At 43.2% G+C, this 14,178-nt stretch overlaps 1 protein-coding gene, 1 long non-coding RNA gene and 1 pseudogene across 2 annotated transcripts; 2 read left to right on the forward strand and 1 right to left on the reverse strand.

The window, feature by feature from the left end:
• The first annotated feature begins 1,790 nt into the window (after positions 1–1,790).
• On the forward strand, positions 1,791–3,247 carry LOC112078271 (2-aminoethanethiol dioxygenase). The gene has a single exon (XM_024144562.1). It carries the CDS (start codon positions 2,082–2,084, stop codon positions 2,835–2,837), a length of 756 nt encoding a protein of 251 aa, XP_024000330.1. The 5' UTR covers positions 1,791–2,081; the 3' UTR covers positions 2,838–3,247.
• A 1,860-nt stretch (positions 3,248–5,107) lies between these two features.
• On the forward strand, positions 5,108–6,220 carry LOC139026686 (uncharacterized). Its single transcript, XR_011478588.1, has 2 exons — positions 5,108–5,682; positions 5,794–6,220. It is a non-coding gene; the product is annotated as an uncharacterized lncRNA (long non-coding RNA).
• A 4,879-nt stretch (positions 6,221–11,099) lies between these two features.
• LOC112078272 (early growth response protein 2b-like) lies at positions 11,100–13,955 on the reverse strand (annotated as a pseudogene).
• Positions 13,956–14,178: the final 223 nt, after the last annotated feature.

Raw genomic sequence — 14,178 nt, forward strand, 5'->3', positions numbered from 1 at the left:
ATTATAGTATATATAGTATATATAAGTATATTATAGTATAGTGTAGGGTGGTATATTATATTATAGTGGAAGTATAGTATAGTGTGGTGGGTAATTATAGTATATTAAGTATATTATAGTATGATGTGGTGTGGTATATTATAGTATAGTTATAGTATATTATAGTAATAGTTTGGTGTGGTATTTATGTATATTATAGTTATAGTATAGTGTGGTGTGGTAATATAGTATATTTATAGTATAGTGTAGGGTGGTATAGTTATATTATAGTGGAGTAATTTATAGTATAGGTGTGGTTGTGGTATATTATGAGTATATTATAATATATTATAGTAATATTATAGTATGTGTAGGGTGGTATATTATATATAGTGGAGTATAATTATAGTATAGTGTGGTTGGGGTATTTATAAGTAATAGTTATAGTATATTATAGTATATTATAGTATAGTGTAGGGTGGTATATTATATTATAGTGAGTATATTATAGTTAGTGTGGTGTGGTATATATAGTAATTTATAGATATTATAGTATATGTGTGGTGTGGTATTTAAGTATATTATAGTATATTATAGTTATGTGTGGTGTGGTATATTATAGTATATTATAGTGTATATAGTAAGTGTGGTGTGGTATATTATAGTATATTATAGTATATTATATGTATAGTGTGGTATATTATAGTATATTATAGTATATTAATAGTATAGTGTAGGGTGGATATTTATAGTATATTATAGTATAGTGTAGGGTGATATATTATATTATGTGGAGTATATTATGTATAGTGTGGTGTGTATATTATAGTATATTATAGTATAGTGTGGTGTGGTATATTTATAGTGTATTATAGTTATATAGTATAAAGTAGTGGTGTGGTATATTATAGTATAATTATAGTATATATAGTATAGTGTGGGTGTGGTATAGTATATTATAGTATATTATAGTATATTATAGTATAGTGTGGTGTGGTATATTATAGTATATTATAGTATAGTGTAGGGTGGTATATTATATTATAGTATATTGGGGATCCTGAGTGGTTCAGCGGTCTAAGGCACTACATATCAGTGCAAGAGTTGTCACTACAGTCCCTGGTTCGAATCCAGGCTGTGTCACATCCGGCKGTGATTGGGAGTCCCTTAGGGCGTTGTACAATTGGCCCAGCGTCATCCAGGTTTGGCTGGGGTAGGCCGAATTTGTTCTGAACTGACTTGCCTAGTTACCACTAGGCTACAGGTGGTATATATCACCTGTCGCCTAGTTACCACTAGGCTACAGGTGGTATATATCACCTGTCCCTTATATGTGCATTTGATCTACTTGGGCCTAAAGTATGAAACTTGTGCCTGTTGTATCTTAGCCTCTTAACATGTATTTGTAACAAAGTCAGTACTCCTCAAAACGTTATAAAGTATTACTGAATAAAGTAAGAAAAAGAGAAACCCTCATCCCAGAAGAGAGCGACAGAGAGGGGATAAACTGGGGGAGAGGAGCGGGTTGAATGTCCTGTCTGGCTTTCCTCTCTTACCCTCTCTGCCTCTCTCCGGAAGCCCGACAGGCGGTGGGAATTGTAGTGCTTTTATTAAAGACAAGATTGTTTTTCTCTTATAATAGGAGCATATGTGAGAATCATATTTTCCCCGGTACAACTTCTGTTGAGTGAAGGGATTAGATAATCGTATAGTTTTTTATTTTTTGTGCGGGGGGGGGGGATTCATTACAGAAATATATTGGCCAACTTTTAAATTAAACTTCAAGATCCAAAATGCCTTGTTTCCTGTACGCGGTCGCTGTCACTGCGGACGTGACGATCAGATAGGTTTGGAAATGATTCTGGACCGTGAATATTCCCTGGTGTTAAAACCACATTTAATTACCATGGAAAACGTTACATTATAACTTTAGACGCGCGTTTATTTAGTTTGAACGCGGCCCCATCCTGGAGTGACGATATTGTGCGAGATTCGAGGAGATAAGAGCGTTTCCAACTCGGTCCGTTTCTGCTGCCTGTTGCTCAGCTGCGTCTGAAGAAAACCAGCATCGATAAGCGTCGGATTTTGTTTCCATCTGCAAAATGCCACGGGATAACAAGAAGTTTCTCATTCAGAAAATAGCCAGCCAAGCCAATATCACATTTAAAGATTTCAATGCATCCGCAATTGGGGACAACAAAGTATTATTGGACAACCGGGAGGATCTAATCACCCTGCTGACGGAAGTCAGGGCTGCAGACCTGAAGCTGAAACCGAACGGCTCCCATTCCGYACACAACCCACCTGTCACGTACATGCACATCTGCGAGACGGAGTCGTTCAGTATGGGGGTGTTTCTACTGAACAGCGGGGCTTCCATCCCGCTCCACGACCACCCCGGTATGAACGGGATGCTCAAGGTTCTATACGGGAAAGTCAGTATCAGGTGTTTTGACCTGTTGGATAAACCTTCGGACCAGGTGCAGAGTGAGACCCAGTTCGACCCGCCGCTGCTGCCGTTCCAGAAGGACTCTCTGCGGCGGGCAGTGCTCCGATCCACCATGTGGTTCACCCATGACAGTAGTCCGTGTATCTTAACCCCGCAGAGGGAGAACCTGCATCAGATCGACACGGTGGATGGACCTGCTGCCTTCCTCGACATCCTGGCACCTCCGTATGACTCTGACGACGGGAGGGATTGTCATTATTATAAAGTCCTACAGACTGTTCCCGACGCAGACAGTAAGGTAGAGGCGCAGCAGCAGTGTGAGGAAGAGACGTGGTTACTAGAGATAGGCCAGCCTGATGGCTTCTGGTGTGAGGGTGAACCATACCCAGGGCCCAACGTCTCCTTCTGATGTTGGTGTTGTAAAGGCAGGGATACCTGTGACCAAATAGGGGCAGCCACATGACTTTCAAAAGACTTCACTGTGAGTGGGACATGAGTTGGAGCAGGTGAATGAACTGCAGGTGTCTGTGGATAATGTCTCTGGGCTTTTGCTCTCCTTATTAGTTAACTTTCTAGTTAACTTTCTATATCTCCTGTAAACTTCCAAATAAGATGTTTTCATCCTYAACAGGCTCAGAAACMTCCTATGCTCTTAACACCATTGTTTGTAACTGAAAATATGATATGCCTTATGTGAAAATTGAATGTAAACTTTGAAAGCATTTATCACGTCTAGTTTCCAAGTGCACACTATGTTTTCTATCTTTAATTGATTTATTCCAAACAAATGTGTGTATTAAAACACTAGTTTGTTTATAATTGAAGGCTTTTATTTTGGGACAGCTAAAACCTAAAAGTCTACCTATAGCCTTACTGCAAGATACATGTCCAGTGCCTTCGGAAAGTATTCAGACCCCTTGACTTTTTTCACATTTGTTACATCACAGCTTTATTCTAAAATATATGAAATTGTTTCCTCATCAATCTACATAATGACATCACAATACCCACATAATGGCATCACACTACCTCATAATGACATCACAATACCCCATAATGACAACGCAAAAACAGGTTTTTAGAAAGTTTTCTAATTTATTATAAATAAAAAAAATAACAATTTCACATTACTTAAGAATTCAGAGACTTGTCCCGAAGCCGTTCCGTGTTGTCTTGTCTGTGTGCTTAGGGTCGTTGTCCTGTTGAAGGTGAACCTTCGCCCGCCCAGTCTGAGTCCTGAGCGCTCTGGAGCAGGTGTTCATCAAGGATCATCTAGGATCCTTTGCTCCGTTCATCTTGCCTTGATCCTGACTAGTCTCCCAGTCCCTGCTGCTGAAAAACATCCCCAAAGCATGATGCTGCCAGGTTTCCTCCAGACGTGACGCTTGCATTCAGGCCAAAGAGTTCAATCTTGGTTTCATCAGACCAGAGAATCTTATTCTCATGGTCTGAGATCTTTAGGTGCCTTTTGGAAAACTCCAAGCTGGCTGTCATGTGCATTTTACTGACAGTGGCTTCCGTCTGGCCACTCTACCATAAAGGCCTGATTGGTGAGTACTGCAGAGATGGTTGTGCTTCTGAAGGTTCTCCCATCTCCACAGAGGAACTCTAGAGCTCTGTCATGGACCATCGGGCAGTGGTGTAAAGTGCTTAAGTAAAAAATACTTAAATACAACTTAAGTAGTTTTTTGGGATATCTGTACTTTAATTTACTATTTATATTTTTAACTTTTACTTCACTAAATTCCTAAAGAAAAAAATGTACATTTTACTCCATACATTTCTTCTGACACCCAAAAGTACTTTTACATTTTGAATGCTTAGCAGGACAGAAAATGGTCCAATTCGCACACTTATCAAGAGAACATCCCTGGAACATCCCTACTGCCTCTGATCTGGAGGACTCACTAAACAGAGAACATCCTGTCATCCCTACTGCCTCTGATCCGGAGACTCACTAAACAGAGAAACATCCCTGGAACATCCCTACTGCCTCTGATCTGAGGACTCACTAAACAGAAACATCCCTGTTCATCCCTACTGCCTCTGATCTGGAGGACTCACTAAACAGAGAACATCCCTGGTCATCCCTACTGCCTCTGATCTGGAGGACTCACTAAACAGAGAACATCCCTGGTCATCCCTACTGCCTCTGATCTGGAGGACTCACTAAACAAGAGAACATCCCTGGTCATCCCTACTGCCTCTGATCTGGAGGACTCACTAAACAGAGAACATCCCTGGTCATCCCTACTGCCTCTGATCTGGAGACTCACTAAACAGAGAACATCCCTGTCATCCCTACTGCCTCTGATCTGGAGACTCACTAAACAGAGAACATCCCTGGTCATCCCACTGCCTCTGATCTGGAGGACTCACTAAACAGAGAACATCCCTGGTCATCCCTACTGCCTCTGATCTGGAGGACTCACTAAACAGAGAACATCCCTGGTCATCCCTACTGCCTCTGATCTGGAGGACTCACTAAACAGAGAACATCCCTGGTCATCCCTACTGCCTCTGATCTGGAGGACTCACTAAACAGAGAACATCCCTGGTCATCCCTACTGTCTCTGATCTGGAACTCACTAAACAGAGAACATCCCTGGTCATCCCTACTGTCTCTGATCTGGAGACTCACTAAACAGAGAACATCCCTGGTCATCCCTACGCCTCTGATCCGGAGGACTCACTAAAACAAGAAACATCCCTGGTCATCCCTACTGTCTCTGATCTGGAGGACTCACTAAACAGAGAACATCCCTGGTCATCCCTACTGCCTCTGATCTGGAGGACTCACTAAACAGAAAACATCCCTGGTCATCCCTACTGCCACTGAATCTGGAGGACTCACTAAACAGAGAACATCCCTGGTCATCCCTACTGCCTCTGGTCCGGAGGACTCACTAAACAGAGAACAACCCTTGTCAACCCAACTGCCTCTGGTCCGGCGAACTCACTAAACACAAATGCTTTGTTTTAAAATGATGTCTGAGTTTTGGAGTGTGACCCTGGCTATCTGTAAATAAATAAAAAATATAAAAATTGCGCCGTCTGGTTTGCTTATTAGAAGTTATTTTTTTAATATTCATACTTTTACTTTTGATACTTTATTATATTTAAAAACAAATGGTTTTAGACTTTTACTGAAGTACTATTATACTGGGTGACTTTTACTTGAGTCATTTTCTATTAAGGTATTTAACTTTTTCTCAAGTATGACAATTGAGTACTTTTTCCACCACTGTCAACGGGTTCTTGGTCACCTCCCTGACCAAGGCCCTTCTCCCCCGCTGCCCAGCAACCACACCTTCACTATGGTCAAAGAGTTAGAGAGTCTGGAGCTCTGTCAGAGTGACCATCAGGTTCTTGGTCACCTCCCTGACCAAGGCCCTTCTCCCCCGATTGCTTAGTTTGGCCGGGCGACCAACTCTAGGAAGAGTCTTTATGGTTCCAAACTTCTTCCATTTAAGAATGATGGAGGCCACTGTGTTCTTGGGGACCTTCAATGCTGCAGAATTTTTGGGGTACCCTTCCCCAGATCTGTGCCTCGACACAATCCTGTCTCGGAGCTCTACATACAATTCCTTCGACCTCATGGCTTGGTTTTTGCTCTGACATGCACTGTCAACTGTGGGACCTTATATAGACAGGTGTGTGCCTTTCGTAGCAAAGAGTCTGAATACTTATGTAAATAAGGTATTTCTGTTTTTTATTTTTAATACATTTGCAAAAATGTCTAAAAACCTGTTTTCACTTTGTCATTATGGGGTATTGTGTGTAGATTGCTGAGTTTTTATATTTTATTTAATCCATTTTAGAATAAGGCTGTAATAAGGCTGTAACGTAACAAAATGTAGAAAAAGTCAAGGGGTCTGAAAACTTTTCCAGAGCACTGTTCCTATCCAGGATATACAGCGTAGGCTACTTACTGTTTGTTTGTTTTAGATGGTTTTTAGTTACTGAGATGTGGAGCAAATAAACGATATAAGGTCATTTATCCGCAACACCAGTATCTTCAGTATCATCAGTAACATCAGTATCCATCAGTATCATCAGTAACATCGGTACAGTCAGCAGTATCATAGTTATTTCTAGTAACACAGTAACATCCGTAACCCAGTATCACAGTCAGCATCAGTAACATCAGTATCATCCGTATCATCAGTAACATCAGTAACATCAGTATCATCAGTATCATCAGTAACATCAAGACATCAGTATCATCAGTATCATCAGTAAACTCATAACATCAGTATCATCAGTATCATCAGTAACATCAGTAACATCAGTATCATCAGTATCATCAGTAACATCAGTATCATCAGTATATCATTTCATAACATCAGTAACATCAGTAACATCCAGTATCATCATAACATCAGTATCATCAGTAACATCAGTAACATCAGTCATCATCAGTAACATCAGTTCATCGAGTATCATCAGTAACATCAGTATCATCATAACATCAGTAACATCAGTAACATCAGTAACATCAGTATCATCAGTATCATCAGTATCATCAGTAACATCAGTAACATCAGTATCATCATAACATCAGTAACATCAGTAACATCAGTATTCATCATTAACATCAGTAACATCAGTAACTCAGTATCATCTAACATCAGTATCATCAGTAACATCAGTATCATCAGTTAACATCAGTATTCATCAGTAACATCAGTATCATCATAACATCAGTAACTCCAGTAACATCAGTATCATCATAACATCAGCATAACATCAGTAACATCAGTTCATCATAACATCAGTAACATCAGTATCATCATAACTCAGTAACATCAGTAACTCAGTAACATCAGTATCATCAGTAACATCAGTATCTATCAGTAACATCAGTAACATCAGTAACATCAGTTCATCAGTAACTTCTATCATCAGAACATCAGTATCATCAGTATCATCAGTATCATCAGTATCATCAGTAACATCAGTAACATCAGTATCATCAGTAACATCAGTAACGTCGTATCATCAGTATCATCGATCCCCATTAGTCCTGCCAAGGCAGCAGCTACTCTTCCTGGGGTTTATTATGGATACCCATTAGTTCTGCCAAGGCAGCAGCTACTCTTCCTGGGGTTTTTATGGATCCCCATTAGTCCTGCCAAGGCAGCAGCTACTCTTCCTGGGGTTTATTATGGATCCCCATTAGTCCTCCAAGGCGCAGCTACTCTTCCTGGGTTTATTATGGATCCCCATTAGTTCCTGCCAAGGCAGCAGCTACTCTTCCTGGGTTTATTAGGATCCCCATTAGTTCCTGCCAACAGCAGCAGCTACTCTTCCTGGGGTTTATTTATGGATCCCCATTAGTTCCTGCCAAGGCAGCAGCTACTCTTCCTGGGGTTATTATGGATCCCCATTAGTTCCTGCCAAGGCAGCAGCTACTCTTCCTGGGGTTATTATGATCCCCATTAGTTCCTGCCAAGGCAGCAGCTACTCTTCCTGGGGTTTATTATGGATCCCCATTAGTTCCTGCCAAGGCAGCAGCTACTCTTCCGGGGTTTATTATGGATCCCCATTAGTTCCTGCCAAGGCAGCAGCTACTCTTCCTGGGGTTTATTTGGATCCCCATTAGTTCCTGCCAAGGAGCAGCTACTCTTCCTGGGGTTTATTATGGATCCCCATTAGTTCTGCCAAGGCAGCAGCTACTCTTCCTGGGGTTATTATGGATCCCCATTAGTTCCTCCAAGGCAGCAGCTACTCTTCCTGGGGTTTATTATGGATCCCCATTAGTTCCTCCCAGGCAGCAGCTACTCTTCCTGGGTTTATTTTATCTATCCCCTTAGTTCTACCCAAAGCAGCAGCTACTCTTCTGGGGCGTATTATGGATCCCCATTAGTTCCTGCCAAGGCAGCAGCTACTCTTTGGGGTTTATTATGGATCCCATTAGTCCTCCAAGGCAGCAGCTACTCTTCCTGGGCGTATTATGGATCCCCATTAGTTCCTGCCAAGGCAGCAGCTACTCTTCCTGGGTTTATTATGGATCCCATTAGTTCCTGCCAAGGCAGCAGCTACTCTTCCTGGGGTTTATTATTGGATCCCCATTAGTTCCTGCCAAGGCAGCAGCTACTCTTCCTGGGGTTTATTATGGATCCCATTAGTTCCTGCCAAGGCAGCAGCTACTCTTCCTGGGGTTTATTATGGATCCCATTAGTTTCTGCCAAGCAGCAGCTACTCTTCCTGGGTTTATTATGGATCCCCATTAGTTCTGCCAAGGCAGCAGCTACTCTTCCTGGGGTTTATTTTGGATCCCCATTAGTTCCTGCCAAGCAGCAGCTACTCTTCGGGGGTTTATTATGGATCCCCATTAGTTCCTGCCAAGGCAGCAGCTACTCTCCTGGGGTTTATTATGATCCCCATTAGTTCCTGCCAAGGCAGCAGCTACTCTTCCTGGGGTTTATTATGGATCCCCATTAGTTCCTGCCAAGCAGCAGCTACCCTTCTTGGGTTTTATTATGGATCCCCATTAGTTCCTGCCAAGGCAGCAGCTACTCTTCCTGGGGTATTTATTATGGATCCCCATTAGTTCCTGCCAAGGCAGCAGCTACTCTTCCTGGGGTTTATTTTATCTACCCCATTAGTTCCTACCCAAAGCAGCAGCTACTCTTCCTGGGGTATTATGGATCCCCATTAGTTCCTGCCAAGCAGCAGCTACTCTTCCTTGGGGTTTTATTATGGATCCCCATTAGTTCCTACCCAAAGCAGCAGCTACTCTTCCTGGGGCGTATTATGGATCCCCATTAGTTCCTGCCAAGGCAGCAGCTACTCTTCCTGGGTTTATTATGGATCCCATTAGTTCCTGCCAAGGCAGCAGCTACCTTCTTGGGGTTTATTATGGATCCCCATTAGTTCCTGCCAAAGCAGCAGCTACTTCTTCCTGGGGTTTATTTGGATCCCCATTAGTTCCTGCCAAGGCAGCAGCTACTCTTCCTGGGGTGTTATTTTGGATCCCCATTAGTTTCTACCAAGCAGCAGCTACTCTTCATTTGACATATTATGGATCCCCATTAATTCCTGCCAAGGCAGCGCTACTCTTCCTGGGGTATTTATCTATCCCCATTAGTTCCTACCCAAAGCAGCAGCTACTCTTCCTGGGGCGTATTATGGATCCCCATTAGTCCTGCCAAGGCAGCAGCTACTCTTCCCTGGGTTTTTTATGGATCCCCATTAGTTCCTGCCAAGCAGCAGCTACTCTTCCTGGGGGTTTATTATGGATCCCCATTAGTTCCTGCCAAGGCAGCAGCTATCTTCCTGGGTTTATTATGGATCCCCATTAGTTCCTGCCAAGGCAGAGCTACTCTTCCTGGGGTTTATTATGGATCCCCATTAGTTCCTGCCAAGGCAGCAGCTACTCTTCCTGGGGTTTTATTATGGATCCCCATTAGTTCCTGCCAAGGCAGCAGCTACTCTTCGGGGTCTATTATGGTCCCCATTAGTTCCTGCAAAGCAGCAGCTACTCTACAGTCCCAGCTGTTCCATAAGGTGTATTTTTACCTGTTTTTTAAATCTGATTTTACTGCTTCAGTTACCTGATGTGGAATAGGTTCCATGTACATGGCTCTATGTAGTACTGTGTACCTCCCATAGTCTGTTCTGGACTTGGGACTGTGAAGAGGACCTCTGGTGGCATGTCTTGTGGGGTATGCATGGGTTTCTGAGCTGTGTGCCAGTAGTTTAAACAGACAGCTCGGTGCATTCAACATGTCAATACCTCTCATAATACAAGTAGTGAGAAGTCAATCTCTCCTCCACTTTGAGCCAGGAGAGATTGACATGCATATTATTCATGTTAGCTCTGTGTACATCAAGGGCCAGCCGTGCTGCCCTGTTCTGAGACAATTGTAATTACCTAAGTCCCTCTGTGGTGGCACCTGACCACACGACTGAACAGTAGTCCAGGTGTGACAAAACCAGGGCCTGTAGGACCTGCCCTGTTGATGTGTGCCTTCGGAATGCAGAGTAGCACTTTATTATGGACTGACTTCTCGCCATCTTTAGGTACTGTTGTATAGGGTGGCCAGTAGCCTAGTGGTTAGAGGGGCGGCAGGTAGCCTAGTGGTTAGAGCGTTGGACTAGTAACCGAAAGGCTGCAAGATCGAATCCCAGAGCTGACAAGGTGTCAATCTGCCCCTGAACAAGGCAGTTAGTTTTTAATGTTGATCAGACTACCTGCATTAGTTTTAATTGTGATCAGACTACCTGCATTAGTTTTAATGTTGATCAGACTACCTGCATTAGTTTTAATGTTGATCAGACTACCTGCATTAGTTTTAATGTTGATCAGACTACCTGCATTAGTTTTAATGTTGATCAGACTACCTGTATTAGTTTTAATGTTGATCAGGCTACCTGTATTAGTTTTAATGTTGATCAGACTACCTGCATTAGTTTTAATGTTGATCAGACTACCGCATTAGTTTAATGTTGATCAGACTACGGCATTAGTTTTGGATGATGAAAGTAAAAACTTTTGATTATTCTTTTTTATTTTAATGAACGTATTATTATGTTCGTTTTATTGTATGTCCTGTGTGTATAGATCTCTACATGAACAACGGTAAAGATCCTGTTCTATAGTTGTTAACCAAAGCATCAGAACGGATAGACGGTGAGTGGGAGCTCGTGAAGGCATGACTCACCTCAGACTGACGTTACATGGGAATTACCACGCTCGCCCTTTATGGTGTACTTTCCAATACTATTACATTATATTCTAGTTGTTCACAGTTTACTTTATTTGTTTTAGTTCACAAGAAATAACCTTTCTGGAGGCCATTGAGATTTTTTTTTAATCAACATTAACATTTAATATGAGTCGTAAACATTCACGAAAAACAAAATGTCAATTCGGTTTTGAGTTCAATTATTTACATTCCTTATTGTTAGACATAAACCACAACACTTTCCATAGTTACACGGCACAATGTGTACAAAAATATACATATAATCAAACTTTCATATTAAATGACAAAATGTACAGTTTCATTAAATCGTCCTTGTATTGACAATGTACAAAAATAACGTGTGAAACGAGGCACAACAAGGGGGAAATAKAATCAACGAACATGTTAAAAATGACACATTTTGTCTAGTAAATAATTTAACACACRTTTCCTTCTAAATTATTGCAAATATAACGTTCTTTCCCATGCAGCGTTGTGTATATTGTAGCCTATTGGCGCGTCAGTGTACATGTGCTTGATATTAATCCTCAACATGTTTCTTRCCTATACATGAAGAGAATAGAGGCAGCCACGTGTTAAAAGTATTGTCTWMTAACTTGACTTCAGTAGGCTATGCAAACAAAGTGCGTTTCTCTCAGCCACCAAACTYAGAGGATACYTCGTGGGAACGTTTGGAGCGCACCGGAATGATGCGCAATTACGCATGAAAGACAATTATMCTGTTGCGTGTCAAGTRGGTTCCATWTTGTGTTTTGAACTTGCAGCTTACAAACAATTAAACCTRAATRTCTATTGTCTTTAGTTCATCAAGGTTTCWAAATATTTATTCCCATAAACCTATTGGCTATAGTGTGTACTATACCGCCCGCGAGGGGCATCCCGCCAGCTGTCCCGTGCTGGAGGAGCAGACTCCGCTAGATGTGCTTATAGAACCGCTACCGGAGCGATCAGAGTTCGTGTTGTTTGATGGCGCAGTGGATGTTTTTCTCTCTTTCTGTCTGAGATGAATCTTGGTGTGTCTTTTGCGCTCGTCGCTCCTCGCGAACTTACGGCCACAGAAATCACAGGCGAAGGGCTTCTCTCCGGTGTGCGTGCGGATGTGCGTGGTGAGGTGGTCGCTGCGGCTAAAGTTCCTCATGCAYATCCGGCACTGGAACGGTTTGTGTCCCGTGTGGATCCGGATGTGTCTGGTCAGCTCGTCAGACCGAGAGAACCGCCGGTCGCAGCCTTCCGCTGGGCAGGGGTACGGCCGCTCATGGACCGGGGTCTTGCTCGGTCTGTTGGGATATTTTCTGGGCCGCAGGATGGGTCTCAGGGGGAGGTTCTGGGGGCTGTACGCTGTGGGGAGTCTGGGTCATCCGAGACCGGCCCACCTAATGTAAAGTTCCTAATAGTGTTCAGGGGAGTCAGAGGTGGGGGTACTCTAAAGGAGTCCAGTGGGCAGGGGAAGGGCTTGCGGTCAGGCATGGCCTGCATGTCCCTCTGACAGGTCGGCTGGAAGAACCCATAGTCTGGGATGATGGGGAAGAGACCCGAGTCTGTGTTGGGCTTAGGGGAGGAGTAGGACGGCGGCGGGTAGGAGATACCGGGCCCGGTGGAGAGAAAGGCCGACGGGTCCTGGTAGACCTCCCCACAGCCGTAGGGAGGCGGGGAAGAGTAGAGGGGTGGTCTCCATGTCGGCCTGGTTCTGGGCCATGGTGCAGCTGAGCGTGGAGGAGAAAATGGCCGGAGAAGCCGGAGGACGCCGGGGAGGAGGAGGCAGAAGATGGCTGGGTCATGCCCAGGATCCCCGCACTCACTATGTTGATGACGCCTCGGGGTTCCAGTTACCGGGATACTGAGAGTCGATGGAGAACTTTCCCATGTAGGTGAAGGTCTGGTTCCGATGACCAGGTGGCTGGGAGAAGCTAGAGTAAGACAGGTCGAGAGAGCGTTTCTCTAAGCTCATATCGCCACTCATCAAGCATCTGGAAGATAAGAAGAGACATCTTAGCAGAGAATCACGAAACAAACACGAACAAAACAAATCAGAGAGTTAAAAAAAAAAAAACATGCTGCAGGTCCGTTCTCGTGGCACAGTGTTTGGTGCGTGCTGCGCGCTCGCGTCCTTTACCCACGGTCATTCATTCAACTTTTCAAAGGGGTGCCGTTTTACTTTTATGAAAACTTTTTTTTGTTGAAAAGTGCGTAACTCTAGCCATGTGCCTCTAAAACATAATTTTTTTTATTACCATTAATAGAAATATCCAACATACATTTGTCCCTCAACCATTAATTCAAAATATTTCCAAATCTCTTGGCCAAGATGGAAAATGCTATATCAAACATGATGCATAATATTATAACCTATACGTAGTAGCCTATATGTTTCCTCTCCAATAACCAACACAGCACATGTTGATTCTCTAAAGGTCCCCATGATATCAAAACAACACCATGTATAGTCCACGCTTACTGGAGCTCCGCTAAGATGGTCGTGGTAGTGGCCTCCTATCAGCGTTAGGAAAGATAGCCACCCCGGGCGGCAGACTGTCATGATCCACAGAGTAGATAGTATCAGAGACAGGGTGAACATACCCACCCAGAGAGACTGGGACTTTCTCTAAAGTTTTAGCCGTCATCATTTAACTAACGGATCCTGGCTGTTTCCAGGGTTTAAACGGTATTTTTAAACCGGCTGGTTGAGTATGTGTGGCCTTTACAGTCCTTTCCTACACTGAAACATCGGATAACCTGTCCGGAGAAGTGAACCCAATCTGAAGCGTGTGTTGATACCACTAGTCTACTCTACTCTCTCCAGATCATCAGGCTGTTTAGTGAATGACGGATCCTAGCAGCACGAGTAGCAGTAGTATGTATTTATCAGTGGGCAGTGAATGCGCCACTACGTCACTGCCCATACAAGGACCGTTTGTTTAGAGAGAGGAGGCGCTGGGGGATCCTATTGGCCCCGGGCTGTCAATGGAGAACCCACAAGTGAAAGTTGCCAATATAAAGCGATAAAATATGTGTTTTTTCCCCATGCAGTTTCCATTA

Source organism: Salvelinus sp. IW2-2015, unplaced genomic scaffold (genome assembly GCF_002910315.2).
Source record: "Salvelinus sp. IW2-2015 unplaced genomic scaffold, ASM291031v2 Un_scaffold5481, whole genome shotgun sequence".
NCBI classification, from domain to species: Eukaryota; Metazoa; Chordata; class Actinopteri; order Salmoniformes; family Salmonidae; genus Salvelinus; species Salvelinus sp. IW2-2015.